We start from the raw sequence: 20,286 nt of genomic DNA on the forward strand, positions 1-20,286 counted from the left end.
CAAAGAGGGAGCCATTCCCAACAGTACCCCTCCTTCCTGGCACCCTTCCACATCAGTCCTTAGGCTGCAGTCCCCTGCTCCTCAGTGGGTGGGAGCAGTCAGAGAAGCACAGGCCACAGCACCAATTTACAAAATGTGAATCTCACTCTTCAAACTCCCTCATAGAATACTTTCTTGGTATTTGTAACAATGCCTGTTTCTGAAAGCATCTGTTTAACAGCAGTGAGCTTCTCGGACTCCTCTTAGATCATAGCCCTGGCAATTCTCCCCATGACTTCAGCAGGAATGTTCATTTTTTTCCAGAAAATTGAGTTAATTTCTCTCAACAGAGTAGCACTATGGAACTAACTCCCCCTCCTTCCAGAAAATCACCCTTGACTCTTTCCAAATCTGATCAGTTCAAGTAAGGCTCCCAAGAAGTCTTCCACACCCTGAAGAACTTGACAACTTGACCTTAGACAGAATGGGAGATGAAAAAGAAGGAATATATGATTCCATAAGTTTTGTTTGCTATCACTTTTCTAGAGATACCTCCCAGCAGAGAATGTCTCAGAACTATTAACTTCCCAGTCTCTCTTACCAAGTTATCCAGAGACAGAAGGGACCCTGATATCTCTGCAAGGTCACATTCAACACATCCCAACAGTCATATTCAGTTAAACATGATTTTGGAAGTTTCTTCACTGCGTAGGAAAAATAACCCCACTACCCACAAATCTTGCCTTAAATGAAAACTACCATTATGCTGCCAGCTATTGTATCCTGACCTGTCTGTTATATGGGTAGGTGGCTTTGTTTGGCATGGAACTGAACCAAGCAGTGTTAGTTCTGGTTTGATTTTGCAGGAATAAGTGGATTTTGCTGAGACCTGCAGCAGATCAGATTTCTATTGATGTAAAGCATTCCACAGATCCACCTCTGATATTCTCTATGAACTGAACCATGAATTTTGCTTGAGCGTATTGAATTGTGTGAAATTGTGAACCTATTTTCACATAGTTCGCACATCACTAATCCTTAACCTCAAATTTAGAGGCTTTGTCTTCAAATGCTCTGTTTACTTCCTCATACATATCCATAACATTGCTAAAACATGTCATTTCTTTGTTTATAACATCACAAAAATCCATTCACTCTTACCAAAGTCCTGCTTAGACTAGTGCAACCTGCTTCTCACAGGTCTCCCACATCTATCTCCGTCCACTCCAGTTCAACCACACTTCATCCATGCAACTTATCTTTCACGAGTGTTGCTGCCCCCATACAACCCCTCATTTCAGTGGCTCCCTATCCATTTCTGTATACAGTTAAAGCTCCCCCTTCTCATTCATAAATGCACTTATTTTGCAGCTTCTCATTATCTTATCTCTCTTATTTCTCCATACATCCTGTTTCATGACTTCTACCTGTCAGGCAAGTCACTCTTATTTCTCCCATTTTCATCCACCACTGATACCAGGCGGCCCCAACTAAATGGATAGAGGATATGGCAGTCAGCAGCAATTATATATATAAAGCGCCACTTAATATGTGGTAAATTCTATAACTCGGTGCCTCAAATTAGGCATGCCGATGCCATGCCCTGAGCACTAATTCTATAATGGCTTCTGTGCCACAAGACGTTATTATAGAATACTAGTAAAAAAGGCCCATTTCTGACACAAATGAGACGGACGCTAGCAAGGTTTTCCTCGGCTCCCCTGCAGCCACTCATGTCCAGTGACCCTCCTCTCCCCCTGCGCCCACTGCAGCCACCCATGTCCAGCGAACATCCTCTCTCCCCTGCCCTCCCTGCAGCCACCCATGTCCAGTGACCCTCCTCTCTCCCCTGCCCCCCTCCAGCCACCCATGTCCAGCAACCCCCTGCCCCCCCTCCAGCCACCCATGTCCAGTGACCCTCATCTCTCCTCTGCCCCCCTCCAGCCACCCATGTCCAGCGACCCTCCTCTGGGCATGGATCAGCTTTGAGGCATTTTCCCCCCGGGTTCTGAAGTTGACATCATAATGGCTACGGTGATGTCAGCCTGATCTACAGAGCCTAGCAGACCAACTCGGAATGAGCCACAGTCCCAGGCAGCAAGTCAGAACGTTGGAGGTCAGAATTATTATATAGGATTAGCATAAGTCAACACTGGTGCACCTACATTTAGTTGCAGCCAGTTACACCAGGCCAGTGGCAGGTAAATGGGTGTGTCTAAACACACTATGCAAAGCACGTAAATTATAGTATTCTATAAGTTATGCATGTAAGTTGGAGATAGTCTCCTGCCCCTCTCATGCTCCACCCACATGTACACCCCTTGCAGTTACACGCTAAGGCACATGTGCAAAACTTCTAGAATAATTACACACATAAGTGCCAATTGTCTCAGCATTTACGCGCACAAGGCATGCGTTACTGCTGGCACCCAGTTATAGAATTGCACTGAATATATATAGCAGCACTGAAATACATATTTATTTAAATACTATAGCTGGCATTTAAATAAATACACTGACCACTGCACTGAATATTGACTCCCTTACATTTACAGTAGAATTAAATATGCAAAGATAAATCCAACTACAAACAAAACATATTCTGCCCAACATTCGGCCCACGATGGTAAGTGGCATCTGAGCCACAAGCTGAGGTAATCCTGGATATTCAATGCTGGGGCATACATGGCTCCAGGCATTGAATGTTCAGGTCTCGCCAGTCACCCTGAAGTTAACGGGTGCTGGCCAATATTTAGACCAGCACCCAGTTAACTTCACCACATGCTGTCCTAACTTTATGCAGTTAGTCGGTTAGTGAGCTGAAAATCGCCACTAAGTTCACATTCCACCCATGCCCTGTCCTCGGCCTGCCCCTAATCAAGCCGGTTAATGGATGGTCGATTAGCCTGGATATTCAACAGCACTAACTAGTTAAGTGACACTGAGTATCCCTAGATAGCCCTGGGCAGTGGTGTGCTGGTAAATTTTTAACAACAGGCTCTCTCCCCCATCCACCTCGACGCCCCCCGTCCACCACTGCGCCCCCCCCCCCCCGTCCACCTCTGCACCCCCCATCCACCTCTGCGCCCCCCCCCCCCCCCCGTCCACCTCTGCGCCCACCCAAAATTGCAGAGCTGGCTATAGCCGGGGGGGGGGGGGGGGGGGGGGACAATGCATTACTCTCTCCAGGAAAAAAAATTAAATGATCCCAGGTTCCAATCTAATTCATGTTTAATGTGGGATAAAATGCCATAAATAAGTAAATAAATATAAACTTTTAATCTTGAGCACCTGATTCTCAAAGTGAACATATTCCAAACACTATATTGAAAATAAAATGATTTTTTTTCTACCTTTGTTGTCTGGTGACTGTTTTTTCTGATCATGCTGGCCCAGTATCCGATTCTGCTGCTATCTGTTCTCTTAACTCCATTTCCAGGGCTTCCTTTTCATTTATTTATTTCCTTTCCTCCTTTCTTCTTCATTTCTGGTCCTCAGCTTCTGCCTATTTTCTTCATCCATGTGCAGTTTTTCTCCTCTCTTCCATTTCCCTCATCTCATCTCCTTCCTCACTCTTCTCTTCCCTCCATCCATGTCCAGCATTTCTTCTCTCTCCCCTCCTCTCCCCTGCCCTGCATGCACCCATGTCCAGCAGTGACCCTCCTCTCTCCTGCCCCGCATGCACCCATGTCCAGCAGTGACCCTCCTCTCCCCTGCCCTGCATGCACCCATGTCCAGCAGTGACCCTCCTCTCCCCTGCCCTGCATGCACCCATACCCAGCGACCCCCTCCATCCACCCATGCCCAGCAGCAACTCCCTTTTCCCCCCTGCCACCCCCTCCCAAGTTGTTTGGTGAATTATTCTTCTCTTCCCTCCCTCCCGACCGACCGATCTGGTCCCTCACTGCCCGTTTGTTCTTTGAATTCTTCGGGGCAGGCAGTCTTGCCTGCCCGCTTCCAGCGCTGACTGTCCCCCGCTGCCGATTTGCGCTTCAAAATGGCCACCGAGACTTCAGCAGAAGTCTTGCGAGGCCACCTCTTGAAGTCTCGGCGGCCACTGTAGAGGCCTACCTCCTGTGCATGCGCAGAGGGTTGGCCTTCCTCATGCATGCTCAATTTCACAAAAAACAAGCATGGGGATGCCGGCACAGTGGTGGCAGCTCAGGAAATGCAGTAGGCTTCGTTTGGAGGAGGGCTTCCACTGGTAGGGTTTGAGGACCTCCTCCAACCAAAGCAGAAGTCAGCACCTCAATTTTGGGGAAGTTGTAGCCCAAATTGGAGGGGTCCAGGCCCCAAAGCCCCCCTAGTGGCTACACGACTGAGCTGTAGAGATTATGAGGCAGTGTATAGGAAACTCACAGTCCTCCTTAAACATTCCTCTACCTTAACAGAACCAGGAGGGTGTGGCCCAAAAAAATACAGAGGCCCAAGATGGGAAAAAGCATCCCTCCAGATCAGTGGTTCTCAACCTTCTTTTGTGATGCACCTGACAGTTCATGGTCATGTGTGTGACACATTGAACAATACAAGCTGCAACTGAACAAAAGATGAGACTAAATATCATTTTATTGTAGTTAAAATAATATAAGAGAAATCTAATAAAATCATTTTTATAAACTGTTATTGAAATCAAAGTTATTATATTTTACTTTTTCTTACAAGTTTTAATGATTGCTTATTTCATCAGTGAGAAATCTAGGACTGATGTTCTACAGATAGTTTTTCAATATTGGGTTGGATGATAGTCATATTACTACTACTACTTAACATTTCTAAAGCGCTACTAGAGTTACGCAGCGCTGTACAATTTAACATAGAGGGACGGTCCCTGCTCAAAGAGCTTACAATCTAAGAGACAAATGAACGGTCAGTCCAATAGGGACGGTCAAAATGGGGCAGTCTGGATTTACTGAATGGTAAGAGTTAGGTGCCCAATGCAGCATTGAAGAGGTGGGTTTTAAGCAAAGACTTGAAGATGGGCAGGGAGGGGGCTTGGCGTAAGGGCTCAGGGAGGTTGTTCCAAGCATAGGGTGAGGCGAGGCAGAATGAGCGGAGCCTGGAGTTGGCTGTGGTGGAGAAGGGTACAGAGAGGAGGGATTTGTCCTGTGAACGGAGGTTACGGGCGGGAACGTAAGCGGAGATGAGGGTAGAAAGGTAGTGAGGGGCAGCAGACTGAGTGCATTTGTAGGTAAGAAGGAGAAGCTTGAATTGAATGCGGTATCTGATTGGAAGCCAGTGAAGTGACTTGAGGAGAGGGGTGATATGAGTATATCGGTTCTGGCAGAATATGAGATGTGCAGCAGAGTTCTGAACAGATTGAAGGGGGCGATAGATGGCTAAGTGGGAGGCCGGTGAGGAGTAAGTTGCAGTAGTCAAGGCGAGAGGTAATGAGAGCGTGGACGAGAGTTTGGGTGGTGTGTTCAGAGAGGAAAGGGCGAATTTTGCTGATGTTAAAGAGGAAGAAGCGGCACGTCTTGGCTATCTGCTGGATATGCGCAGAGAAGGAGAGGGAGGAGTCAAAGATGACTCCAAGGTTGCGGGCAGATGAGACGGGGAGGATGAGGGTGTTATCAACTGAGATAGAAAGTGGAGGAAGAGGAGACATGGGTTTTGGTAGAAAGACGAGGAGCTCAGTCTTGGACATGTTCAGTTTCAGGTGGCGGTTGGACATCCAGGCAGCAATGTCGGATAAGCAGGCTGATACCTTAGCCTGGGTCTCTGCGGTGATGTCTGGTGTAGAGAGATATAGCTGGGTGTCATCAGCATAGAGATGATACTGGAAACCATGAGATGAGATCAGGGAGCCCAGGGAAGAGGTGTAGATTGAGAAGAGAAGGGGTCCAAGGACAGATCCCTGGGGAACACCAACAGATAGGGGGATAGGGGTGGAGGAAGATCCATGAGAGTGAACTCTGAAGGTGCGGTGGGAGAGATAGGAGGAGAACCAGGAGAGGACAGAGCCCTGGAACCCAAATGAGGACAGTGTGGCAAGAAGTAAGTCATGATTGACAAATTTAAAAGCGGCGGATAGATCAAGGAGGATGAGGATGGAGTAGTGGCCTCTGGATTTGGCAAGGAACAGGTCATTACAGACTTTAGAGAGTGCTGTTTCTGTCGAGTGAAGAGGGCGAAAGCCGGATTGAAGTGGATCGAGGATGGCGTGAGAGGAGAGAAAATCAAGGCAGCGGCTGTGAACGGCACGCTCAAGTATTTTGTAGAGGAAGGGTAGGAGGGAGATGGGGCGGTAGTTGGAGGGACAGGTAGGGTCAAGTGATGTTTTTTTGAGGAGAGGTGTGACTACGGCGTGCTTGAAGGTGTCAGGGACAGTTGCAGTGGAGAGAGAGAGGTTGAGGATATGACAGATGGAGGAGGTGACAGTATGAGAGATGATGTTAAGTAAGTTGGTGGGGATGGGATCAGAAGAGCAGGTGGTGCATTTCGAGGAGGAAAGAAGGCGAGCAGTTTCCTCCTCGGTGATGACAGGGAAGGAGGAGAATAAGGCCTGGGTTGGGTGGTTGAGGGAGAGGGTTGAAGGGTGAAGAAGAGATGGCTTGGTAGTGAACTCAAGGTGATCTTTGCACCTTGTCGCGGAAGTAATCAGCCAGTGATTGAGGAGAGAGCGAGTGGGGGTGGGAGTGGAGGGCACTTTGAGGAGGGAGTTAATTTATTTTTAACATCATTAATCTTTTTACCTATTCTGACTTCTATACAGATTAGAGCTAGAGTATTTCCTTTAACAACTTGCAATACAAAATATATATATTCAAATTATGATATCACATCAGTTACAGCAACACATAACTTTAACTTAATTTAAAATGGATATTTCTATTCTGCTTAACTGGAAGGCTCTAAGCCAGTGATTCTCAATCCAGTCCTCAGGACACATCTAGCTAGTCAGGTTTTCAGAATATCCATAATGAATATACATGAGATAAATTTGCATGCAGTGCCATTCTATGCAAATCTGCTTTATACATATTCATTGTGGGTATCCTGAAAACCTGACCGGCTAGGTGTATCCTGAGGACTGGGTTGGGAACCCCTGCTGTAGGCAGATTACAATAACATTGCACATCAGTAAGAGTGAAACTGTACAAGAAAAATTTGCTTCATAATATTCAAAATCTTCCCAATTCCAGATACTTTGTGAAATAATAACATGTTACAAATAAACTACTCAGAACCTACATAACAATAACAGCACTAACTTTCAGGACACACATAGCAAGAGCTATATATTTTGTAAAAGCAATCTTGCAGATATAGAACCTCTTATACACCTCAGAGCATATTCAAAAGCATGGATTAATGAGACAAAGTCAACTTGGATTTAGTGAAGGGAAATCTTGCCTCACCAATCTACTATATTTCTTTGAAGGGGTGAACAAACATGTGGATAAATGTGAGTCGGTCGATATTGTGTATCTGGATTTTCAGAAGGCGTTTGACAAAATACCTCATGAAAGACTCCAGAGGAAATTGGAGAGTCATGGGATAGGAGGTAGTGTTCTATTGTGGATTAAAAACTGGTTAAAAGATAGAAAACAGAGAGTGGGGTTAAATGGTCAGTATTCTCAATGGAGAAGGGTAGATAGTGGGGTTCCCCAGGGGTCTGTGGTGGGCCGCTGCTTCTCAACATATTTATAAATGATCTAGAGATTGGAGTAACTAATGAGGTAATTAAATTTGCTGACAACATAAAGTTATTCAAAGTTGTTAAATTGCAAGAGGACCTTACGAGACTGGGCATCCAAATATGACCTTTAATGTAAGGAAGTGCAAAGTGATGCATATGGGAAAGAGGAGAATTACTATTGCTACGTAATTCAAGGTTCCACATTAGGAGTCACCGACCAGGAAAGGGGAGGTGTCATCGTTGATGATAACGGTGAACCCTCTGCTCAGTGTGAGGCGGCAGCTAAGAAAGCAAATAGAATGTTAGGTATTATTAAGAAAGGAATGGAAAACAAAAATGAGGACATTATGCCTTTGTATCGCTCCATGATGCAACCACACCTCGAATATTGTGTGCAGTTCTGGTCACTGCATCTCAAAAAAGATATAGCAGAATTAGAAAAGGTTCAGTGAAGGGCAACAAAAATGATAAAGGGGATGGGATGACTTTATGAGGAAAGGCTAAAGCAGCTATGGCTCTTCAGCTTGGAGAAGAGATGGCTGAGGGGAGATATTATAGAGGTCTATAAAATAATGAGTGGAGTGGAACAGATAGACATGAATTGCTTGTTACTACTACTACTACTATTTAGCATTTCTATAGCGCTACAAGGTGTACCCAGCGCTGCACAAACATAGAAGAAAGACAGTCCCTGCTCAAAGAGCTTACAATCTAATAGACAAAAAATAAAGTAAGCAAATCAAATCAATTAATGTGTACAGGAAGGAGGAGAGGAGGGTAGGTGGAGGCGAGTGGTTACAAGTGGTTACGAGTCAAAAGCAATGTTAAAGAGGTGGGCTTTCAGTCTAGATTTAAAGGTGGCCAAGGATGGGGCAAGACATAGGGGCTCATAAAGTTTATTCCAGGCGTAGGGTGCAGCGAGACAGAAGGCTTGTGTACTCTCTCCAAAAATACTAGGACTAGGGGGCACATAATGAAGCTACAGATTAGAAAATTTAAAATGAATTGGAGAAAATATTTATTCACTCAACGTGTAATTAAACTCTGGAATTCATTGCCAGATAATGTAGGAAAAGCAGTTAGCTTAGCAGGGTTTAAAAAGGTTTGGATAGCTTCCTAAAGGAAAAGTCCATAAGCCATCATTAAAATGGACTTGGGGAAAATCCACTGCTTTTTTCTAGGATAAGCAGCATAAAATGTATTTCACTTTTTTGGGTTGGCCTGGATTGGCCACTGTTTGAAACAGGATGCTGGGCTTGATGGACCGTTGGTTTGTCCCAGTATGGCAATACTTATATTCTTATGTTAAGGCAAACAAGTCAGACTGCTGTAGAAACCCACGCAGCAACTACATGCCAAGAGAAGAGGGGCCAAGCTACCAAGTAGTTTACCTGATTGATAAAGGCAGGTGCATATAAAAAGAGTTTCTGCGCTGGTTTACTCCCACAGTACCAGGCAAACAGTAAGGTCAATGGATGAGTCTTCCAACAAGTAATAACTCGTACCAAGAAGAGATCCTCAGAATGTGATTTTATTGGAGAAAAAAGGACTCATCCATTGGCCTTACTGTTTGCCTGGTTCTACAGACTCTGTAAGGTTCCTTTCATGCCTTCACTCTGGTGGTTTTTCCTCTTTTGTCCATCAGTAGACATCAGCACAAAGCATATTAAAATGTAAGATAAAGAGCCTGCAGCAATACAGGGCTGTGTGCTGATGTCTACCACAGCTGCACAATGACAGAAACCTACCTGCAAGTCTGAGGCAGCATAGAGTTCCCTCCTCTCTGTCTGACCATCGGTATGCATATGCTTTTTCTCTTTCCATTTTCAACATCCCTTACCCCTCATTTTAAAACTCTCCCTCTCATCCAATGATCATAAGGATGAGAGTAGCCCCCCCCCCCCCACACCACACACATACACATATTTCTGGGCAAGGCTGGCAGCAGTGATTGTGCTCATAGGGGAGGAATTTAAGCAGGATGCGGTATTTCCTGTCCAGGCTGATGGCAGCAGTGATTGCAGTGGAAGCTCAAGTATGTTCTTGACACAGTGGTGGTGCTGACTGCCAGAAAGGGAGAGAAGGAAACAGACCTGCAACATTTTTCCATCATGGGCTGGTGGCAACAAATTTCACTGGAAGTATGGAGAAGCAGAATTAGGAAGCAGTTAAGCAGTTACGGGAATTTCAAGTATCTGGTTCTCTGCTTTGTGCTCTCCCCAGCCTGCAGGCACATGTGGTTGCTAAGGAAAGCATGGGCTTGCTGTCTATATCAAATTTATGGTGACATACTAATGTGTCCCCATATACTGGTTGAGAACCATTGCTCCAGACTATGCCTTTAATGCTTTTGTTGCATCTGTTGGCTTTGCTTGTAAGGGTAAGGGTAATGCGTTTGATCTACCAGTAGGAATGGATCCTCAGAAGCTTAGCTGAAATTGGGTGGCGGAGCAGGTGGGGGAAGAGAGGTTGGTGGTTGGGAGGCAAGGATAGTGGAGGGCAGACTTATACAGTCTGTGCCAGAGCCAGTGATGGGAGGCGGGACTGGTGGTTGGGAGGCGGGAAATACTGCTGGGCAGACTTGTACGGTCTGTGCCCTGAAAAAGGCAGGTACAAATCAAGGTAAGGTATACACATATGAGTTTATCTTGTTGGGCAGACCGGATGGACCATGCAGGTCATTTTCTGCCATCATCTACTATGTTACTATGTTACCACCTTTTTCTAGTACAACTAAAGTGGTTTACATATCATATGCAGGTACTTTCTCTGACCCTAGTGGGTTCACAATCTATGTTTTTGTACCTGGGGCAATGGAGGATTAAGGGGCCCTTTTACTGAGCTGCGTAGGCGTGTGCACGTGTCCTACGAGCGTCAATTTTGAACTACCTCCCGGCTATCGTGAGACCCGGGCAGTAATTTCATGTTTTACGGGCATCCACTAGGAGCGCCGGAAAATTTCCGGCATGCGTCGCTAACCGGGCGGTAATCAGCATTGTACATGCATAGACCATTATCGCCCGGTTAACGCGTGAGACTTTACCGCTAGGTCAATGGGTGCCGGTAAGGTCTCGGGCCCAAAATCGACGTACGCCAATTTTTATTTGCCGCACATCCATTTTCATGCAAATAAAAGAGGCCTTTTTTGCAGGTGTGCTGAAAAATGGACTTGTGTCCAATACACGCATCTACACCAGTGCAGGCCATTTTTTGGCGCACTTTAGTAAAAGGACCACATAAGTGATTTGCTTAGGGGCACAAAGAGATGCAGTAGAAATTGAACCTGCACTAACCATTAGACTACTCTCTGTTTTGGGTTTTTCATTACTGTCCTGAATAAAGGGTGTTTTTGTTTGTTCTTAAAGCCGCCTCAGTTGTGTGTGTACAGGCCTTCCAGAAGCCCAGGGCTCCGATGCTCACCCATACTATCACAATGATTTTGAAGCTGGCATTGTGTTTCTTAATCAGGATGTAGACCCAGGGCAACCTTGTCAAGATCCCGTTGGACGTCCCATTGTACACATGTCTGCCATTAAACAAGCCACTGGGGAAGCTGTTTACTGTGATGACAGGCCTGCTGTGGATTCTGAGCTCTTCCTGGTTTTCGTGACCAGTACTCGGGCACATGCAAAAATTGTGTAAGTATATAAAAGAACTTTAAGTAAAGTTCCAATAAAACTTTTCATGCTTTATACTCTAAATCATAATGATGTGCAAACTTTACATGAACATTAGAAAACAATATGCTATTGTATTATTTGTTATAACTTTTGAAATGTTATAGCTGCAATACAGCACTGACTTACAATACCATAATATATGCAAGTCCCCTTTTTATTATTCTAGTCTATCAATGTTTTATATACTGCCCACATTCCAAAATTTGGATTCGTAGCAGTTAACAATCAAGAGAAGGCCTCAACAACTGAAGGAATTTTCAAACAGATGTGTTTTTAAAGCCTTTATAAAACATATATGATGGCAATTGGCTTAACTCACAAGGTAGCGCATTCCAAATTCTTGCACCTAAGAATGGAAATGAATATTCATGAACAGACTTTAAGCGTACATTTCTAAATGAAGGATAACTCATTTGCAAAGTTTGAAGAAAGCCAGAATTACTTCTATAGGAAGGAATAGCAAGTAATTCTATAAATCCCTCTAAATTTTGACCATAAATTGATTTAAAAATTAAACAAGCTATTTAAAACTTGATACATTTATTAATGGATAACCAGTGAAGATCAGTCAAAAGCAGAGCAGCACTATCAAACCTGCCTTTACCAAAAATTAGTCTAGCAGTAGTATTTTTTAACAGTTACAACCATTTCTGGAGTTTGATTGAAATGTTACAATACAATAAATTACAATAATCCAGTTGTGGAAGAAAGATTTCCTGTACTAAAATTCTAAAATTTTATAAATTTAACAAGGATCGAATAGCACGCAACTGTCTTAATCTAAAAAAATATTTTTTAGTCAACTCATTTGTTTGTTTCTCAAAAGGCAACTTTGAGTCCAGCATGATCCCAAGAACTTTGGAATGATAATCTATTTTTAGATTCTCACCTAAAGACTGTACAAACTCTTTACATGGAATGCTTTCATGATCGCCAAACCATAAAAGTTTTGTTTTTTCCTTGTTTAATTTTAAGCAATATTCTGTTGTCCATATGCAAATATGGGGGTCCTTTTACTAACGTGTGCTGAAAAACGGCTTACGGTAGTGTAGGCGCGGGTTGTGGGCGTGCGCAGAATCATTTTTCAGCGCATCTGTAAAAAATGCCTTTTTTAATTTTGCCGAAAATGGACGTTCGGCAAAATGAAAATTGCTGCACGTCCATTTTGGGTCTGAGACCTTACCACCAGCCATTGACCTAGCAGAAAAGTCTCACACAGTAACCAGGCGGTAATGACCTATGCGCATCAAATGCCACTTGGCGCGCTCCCAAAATGCACACCTGAAAATAAAAATAATTTTTCAGCCGCAAGTATTGGATGCACACCAAAAATGAAACTACCACAAAAGCCACATGGTAGCCAGGCGGTAACTCCATTTTGGCACACATTGGGCACGCGTAGACGCTTACGCGGCTTAGTAAAAGGGCCCCATGGTGTTTTAAAGAGATTAGAGTGTCATCAAATTTGTGTAAAACTGGACTTAACAAAAAAAATCATCTGCATATGATAAGATTGCAATACCTAATTCTGAAAAAAAGAACACACAAAGAGCTAAGATAAACTTTGAGCAACAGCAGCGAAAGCAGTGAGCCCTGTGGCACTTTGCAACCTGGATTCCATCGAGATGACATTGATCCTTTCCTCTTACATGATGCTCTTTTCTTTAAAAATTTGTTCAAATCAACTCAGTATAGTATCTGCTATTCCTAGTTCACTTAATCTAAGCAAGAGCAAGGAATGATTAATTACGTCAAGCGCTGCTGAAATATTGAACTGAAGAAAAACAACCTGTTGTCCCCCTACTCAAAAAAGATTTGATCTTTGAAGTAAGAACTAAAAGCCCTGTTTCAGTGCTGTGTCTGGGTCTAAATGCATGTTGAGTATAATGTAAAACATCAAAGGTTTCCAAAAAAGTTTGTAATTGCTTATTTACCAAAAATACCATCAGTTTAGCCATCCAAGGAATAAGAGCCACTGGCCTATAATTATCAACAACTGTCAAATTGACCCCTAAAGATTTTGGAAGTGGAGTTAATACTATATCCGCTAGCTTATCTGAATAATAGCCATTTTGTAGAGAAAAATTTAGAAACCCCATTAGCCAATGTAATATTTTTAGAGGGGCTTCCTCCAACAACTAAGGAGTGCATACATCTAAGGGATGGCACTTTTTAACAAGTTATCACATTTTCTCCATAGTCTTATCTCCAGGAATGTTAGCAGTTTGATCATTCAAAGGTTTTCTCAAAGGCCTATCCAATTTAACCAGAGTGATTTACTAATTTTATTTACTTTAGTTTGAAAAACCTGCACTAAATTTTCAGCACCAGGCTGCAAAGATTCGGCTATCATTAATAATCTATCTGTATTAATTACATTTTAAAAAATTCTAAAGAGTGTTTTGAAAGAATTGTCAGAATTTTTAATTCCCAGATCAAAGAACCTAAGCTTAGCCTAACCAATTAATTTATAACCCCTGATTTCTGTCCTCCAGTTTAAATAAGATTGATGGTCCTTTTTTCTTTTCCAAATTCTAACTTCTACAGCGCCTTTTTATTTGCACTAAAAACTGAGTGAACCATGGGTTATTTGTCTTTCTTAGATTCTTTGCCTTTATGGGTTTCTCCTGTACATGGAAGTACTTTTAAAACATATAGGAGGAAATATTTTTTCATTCAACGAATATTTAAGCTCTGGAACTCTCTGCCAGAGGATGCAGCAACAGTGTATCTGGGTTTAAAAAAGGTTTGGACAATTTCTTGTTGCAAAAGTCTATAGTCTGCTATGGAGACAGACATGGGGAAGCAACTGCTTGCCCAAGATTTTGTAGCATGGAATCCTGCCACGATTTGGGTTTCTGCCAGGTACTTGTGACCTGGTTTGGCCACTGTTGGAAACAGATACTGGTCTAGATGGACCATTGATCTGACCCAGTATGGCAATCATATGTTCTTATGTAATAATTGCAGAATATAAGGAAACTCTTGATATATACCCCCGGATTCTGTGTAGGTCACCCAAATGTGGGCTCACAGTAGTAAAATCATTAGTCAATTGGGTGATAACAATCAATTATTAGAGTTAATAAGCACTTCGTTGGCAGTAATTAGGAGTAACTGACACCTGAAGAACAAGGAAGGATACCCTATAGAGTAAAGTCCATCCAACAAAGTAGGGAAGGGATGTAGGTCAATAAAGATCTTATACTGATCCACCACTGGAGTCCTACTCATTTGGTTGACCTACATCCCTTCCCTACTTCATTGGATAGTAATTAGGAGTTACACGTCGATCTGCCCTACACCCTATTCTATAGCACACCTAGATTTCGTAGCACACAACTCCAAAGGTGGCATTGCCATGGGAGGGACATGGCAAGTCAGGAACATTCTCAAAAATTAGTCATGGTGTTATAGAATACTTGCATTTGCGCACCTAATTGCATCAGTTAGGACTGAGCATTTACACCAGCCAATTAAGTGTCTAACTTAATTGGCTTAACAAGCTAATTAGCATTTATAACAGCACTTTAAAAACAATAATGCGCACTAATTGGCAATAATTAGAATTTACACCATAACTCACTAAGCGTATTCTGTATCGCACAGTGCCTAACTTCTAACGTGCAGGCAAAAATGGGCATGCTTGTAGGCAGGGAAATGGGCATTTCATGGACATTCTGAAATTTACACGCGTAGTTATAGAATATGACTCATTGCACCTAAATCTACGAGCTGGATTTATGCCATGTTTTCATTGGTGAAAATGGACTGTCCTAGTTTTAGACACTGGGATATCTAGGTGCCACTTATAGAATTCACTTAGGTGGAAATGTTGAACTTTTTAGGCGCCATATATAGAATCTCCCCCCATAGGGGGTAATTCTATAAAGCAATATGTATAAATGTTTAGAATACCAGCATATAGGGCTAGAGTCATTAAATGGTGCTAAAAAACTTGGTGCCAACCCCCCCTTAAGTGGTATTCTATAAGTCGTGCCTAAAGTTCAACATGGTTTATAGAATAGCACTTAAACATTATGGTCTCACATAAATTTAGGCTTGACCATTTGCACCAATGAAAATGTGGTGCAAATGCCCACGCCTAAGTTTAGGAGTGTAACAACCAATTATCCACATAGAATATTAGTTATAGCACTTATAAATATTAAAATAAATAAATAAATGCTGAATATGTATCTGCATACTATTCTATATATATCTCTGATAGCTTGTATTTGCAAGGTGGGCATTCACTAGTGGACTGTGGGTGGACTATGGGTAGGGTACACACATGTGTATCTCCCTCATATCTCCCACAACTAGGTGCACACATTTGCAGCAGCTTTATGGCTGTCATAAATGCTGGTGTCTAATTACTTATGTACTTTCATGCCCAGTTAGGCTACTATTCTATAAACAATGCCTTTATAGAATAGGCTCTTACCAGGCACCTGTCCTGCTTATTTTTGAATGAGATCGCCGGCCATCATCCGACACAAATCGGGAGATGGCCGGCCATCTCCTAAACCCAACCAAATCGGTATAATCGAAAGCCAATTTTGGACGGCTCCAACTGCTTTCCATTGCGGAGCCGGCGAAAGTTCAAGGGTGCATGTCGCAGGCTAGCAAAGGCAGGACAGGGACGTGGGGAAGAGATGGCCGGCTTCGAACGATAATGGAAAAAAGAAAGCCGGCCCAGATGAGCATTTGGCCGGCGCTACTTAGTTCAATATTTTTCAGGACCAAGCCTCAAAAAGGTGCCTCAAATGACCAGATGACCACTGGAGGGAATGGGGGATAACCTCCCCTTATTCCCCCAGTGGTCACCAACCCCATCCCACCCTCAAAAAATATTTTTATAACCTTTTTTGCCAGCCTCTATGCCAGCCTGAAATGTCATTCCCAGCTCCATGACAGCAGTATGCAGGTCCCTGGAGCAGTTTTTAGTGGGTGCAGTCCACTTCAGGCAGGTGGACCCAGGCCTAACCCCCCTACCTGTTACACTTCTGGTGGTAAATGGGAGCCCTCCAAAAAAAAAACCACAAAACCCATTGTATCCACATGTAGGTGCTCCCCTTCACCTGTAAGGGCTATGGTAGTGGTGTACAGTTGTGGGGAGTGGGTTTTGGGGGGGATTTGGGGGGCTCAGCACCCAAGGTAATGGAGCTATGCACCTGGGAGCAATTTGTGAAGTCCACTGCAGTGCCCCCTAGGGTGCCCGGTTGGTGTCCTGGCATGTGAGGGGGACCAGTGCACTACAAATGCTGGCCCCTCCCACGACCAAATGCCTTGGATTTGGCCGGGTTTGAGATGGCTGGCATCGGTTTCCATTATCGCTGAAAACCGATGCCGGCCATCTCAGACATTTGGCCGGCGCCAACCGTATTATCGAAACAAAAGATGGCCGGCCATCTTTTTCGATAATATGGATTATGCCCCTCCACGTATAGGTATTCATTTACAGACCCTCATAAGAGGAGATTCTATATGTGGCGCCTAAGAAAAAGTGCCGACTAAGCATATTCTATAATCGGCACCTAGATGTAGGCGCCGATTATAGAATATGCTTAGTAGATATTTCAGCGCCGATATCTGTGCACATCCGTTTACGCCAATGAAAATCTGGTGTAAATCTCAGTGAGTAGATTTAGGCACACTGGTTCACACCTAAATTTTTGAATGCCTATGAAATGCCCATTCCCCCCCCCCCCCCCCAATAACTATGCCCCTTTTTGCTTCCATGCATTCGAAGTTCAGCGCACATTGTTACAGAATACGCTTAGAGAGTTGTGCACCTAAATTCTAATCAGTGCCAAATTAGCGCTCATTATTGCTTGTTAAGTGCTGTTATCACACTCATTAGCTTGTTAAGCCAATTAAGTTACGTGCAGTGTTATAGAATCCATGCCAATTTTGGCACCTAAATCTAAGCACACTATATAGAATCTGGGGGATAATGCCTACAGGATCTTGTCCTAGAATTAAGGAAGTGAGATTAATAATATATTTCATATCTATTGTGGGGCTGCTGTATAACATTAAATGATGATTTTTAAATGTTTTTCTCAGGTCAATTGACAAAACAGAAGCCCTCAAAATCCCAGGGGTGGTGGACATTGTAACAGCTGAAGATGCTCCAGGCACAAATGAACTACCTGCACCAGAATATTTCTATGCCAAAGATAAGGTATTTCTGTCTATTTTATTTTATATAACTAATATTTTCCTATTGGACCAGTCCTCGGCTTTTCAAAAAAACAAATGAAAACGTTTTGACTGATTCATTATAGTACAGTAAGTTATTAATGCAGAAATCATGCATTATTTACTGCACACCCCGTTTCGGTCAGTGTGGGCTGTATACTAATTTTGTGACAGCCCCTTTTGTTCATCTGATAAGCATTTTTCAATACAGCTAGTAACCTTTCAAACATTATAGAAGTCAATTTCAAAAGTAATTTCCATGGGTAAAACCAGGGAGATTTGATGATTATGGTGTACTGTATTCAAACTTTGCATTTATCAGTGTGGCACTTGCTCATAATTCAGACTACAATCTTTGGACGGCAACTCTGGTCCTTTAAAACTGCCAGCTCAGGGTTGGCATTAAGGTGTGGTAGGTACCCTGTTCATCGGTGAATTGCCACCCTGAAGATGTGGACTTGCTTGGCTCTCTACTTACTCTGCCAACTAGCAAGAGAACTGCCCAAATGGAGCAGGTGCCCAGGCACACAGGTCACCCATCCCCAGGATCAACACTGCAAAACTGGTCAGGTTTTTGCAATATCTATAATTAAAATGCATGAGATATATTGCATACACTGCTTAAATTCTATGCAAATATATTTAATGCCTATATATGAAATATTCTCCCATTCTGTCCGTCTCTTAAAGCACCAGGCAAATGCTTCTCTATAGATTCTAGTCAGAACATTACACATTATTCCTCTGATCCTACCCAAACGTTGTGGATATCATGAAAATCCTCAAGCTTTGTTTTTTTAATCTTTGTTTTTTTTTTACAAATGTCATCAATGGCTGGACCTGAGACTATGTCCTTTTGTGTAAATCTGGACTCAGCAACCACTATGTTGGGCATACTTTAATTTATAGACCCCAGGAAGCTAAGTAGATATTCAAGATTCTTTATTATCCATGATTGTTCAGCACATTTTGGCTTTTCAAACATGCACTGATCTTGGCTGATCTAAACATCCTTTTGAATGTTGAAGATGATCCTGTTAATTATTGCTTTATGTGGCATTAATTTGGTTCTATCATAGCTTGTTAGCATTTACTGCATTTGTAGAATGTAAAGAAAAAGACCAATGAAATCCTGTACAGATAAACAACCTTCTAGGAGCAGGATTAATACCAACCAATTATGGTCGATAGTGGATCTTAAGCTGCAAGGGCTATGCAATTGTATCTTATAGGTTATGATCTTTGAAATTCAAGTAATCCCTAGCATTCTTCAGAGTTAGCACAATTGAAATCATCTTGTAGGTATCTAGAACATCACTGGAAAATGACATTGAACCTTGTCTTAAGAAAGCAATAGAAAATTCAAATTAAATGTTATAAACAGGAAATTGTGAGAGCTGAAAGAAATATTTATTCGGACATCATTGCTAAGGGGAAAAACAAATCTAGGCAACTATTTTGGGGTCCTTTTACTAAGGTGCACTAAGCCCTAATGCAAGCTTAGTGCACAGAAAAATGTAGAACACTGTAAGGCATCCTGCAGTAACTTTACCATTTGCGCACGCCATGTGCTAATTCACGTTTTCTTTTTTTTATGAGGGAGTATGTCAGGACCAGAGAGTGGGCATTCCTGCACTAGCCAGTTAGCGCATCTACCTTATCATGTGCTAAATGATTAGCACAAGGTTAACACATGAGCCCTTACCACCTCCTAAATAGGTGCTGGAAGTGCTCAAGTGGTAATTTTTTAAATGGATGCACACTAAAGGTAACAGCGCACAAACTAAATATTATATGAGGAAGAGAATCAAAAAATGTTAACAGAATCTCTATATAAGGCCCAAATCATGAAAAAACTTCAAACTGCCCAGAACATAGCAGCTAGACTTATTTATGGGAAGCCTAGATTCGAAAGTGCAACACCCCTCCGTATGAAACTTCATTGGCTCCCTATTAGAGAACAAGTCAACTTTAAGGCCATCACACTAATCCACAAAATCATCCATAGAGTATCACCAAGTTACATGATCAATCTATTAAACCTTCCGACCAGAAACATGTCTACATCTTCAAGATCATACCTTAATCTGCACCTTCCCAATTGCAAAGGACTAAAATACAAAACCTACCATGCATCTAACTTCCCCTTCCTGGGATCCCAACTCTGGAATGCTCTGCCCAGATACATTTGGTCAATTAGTGAATATCTTCCCTTTAGGAAACTATTGAAAACCCATCTATTCAAACAGGTTTACCCGAACGACTTGACCTGTCATAAGCAAACATAAGCAACACATCTACTTACCGGTTCATCTAATCATTAATAACAATGACTCAGATATTATTTCCTACTAACCTTCTTACCCTTCATGCTCTTCCTCAACTTCTCCTTTATTGCTCCACCTCATTACCTATCCCTATCCTTTCACTCATACCTCTTTTATCCCATTTACTCCTTGTTCATTGTCCTATCACATACATCCTTGTTGATTTTGATACTACAGATTGTATTCTCTTGTTACTATGTAAGCCGCATTGAGCCTGCGATGAGCGGGAAAGCACGGGGTACAAATGTAATAAATAAATATAAAACTAAGTGTGTGATACTTCAATCGTATTGAAAAATAAGGAGGAAAAAGCCTCAAGAAGCTCCTGGCTAGATGCCACGGGAGCAACACTGCTTCACCATTGGCAAAAAAACTCCTTTTAAACGCGACTACAAAATACAACAGTGCTCAAAATTTGTTTTCCACTAATTTCTTTTAAAGAATTTTACACAAT

The 20,286-nt window shown here is 42.5% G+C and overlaps 1 protein-coding gene across 1 annotated transcript in view; it reads left to right on the forward strand.

Moving 5' to 3' along the window:
* Positions 1–20,286, forward strand: part of LOC115474518 (aldehyde oxidase 2-like) — a 161,215-nt gene that overhangs the window by 57,700 nt on the left and 83,229 nt on the right. The window contains exons 17-18 of the mRNA XM_030210008.1: positions 11,087–11,256; positions 17,371–17,488. Coding sequence (XP_030065868.1) covers positions 11,087–11,256; positions 17,371–17,488 — 288 coding nt within the window. The remainder of the gene's footprint in view (positions 1–11,086; positions 11,257–17,370; positions 17,489–20,286) is intronic.

The sequence above is a fragment of the Microcaecilia unicolor genome, chromosome 7 (assembly GCF_901765095.1).
Source record: "Microcaecilia unicolor chromosome 7, aMicUni1.1, whole genome shotgun sequence".
Taxonomy (NCBI): domain Eukaryota; kingdom Metazoa; phylum Chordata; class Amphibia; order Gymnophiona; family Siphonopidae; genus Microcaecilia; species Microcaecilia unicolor.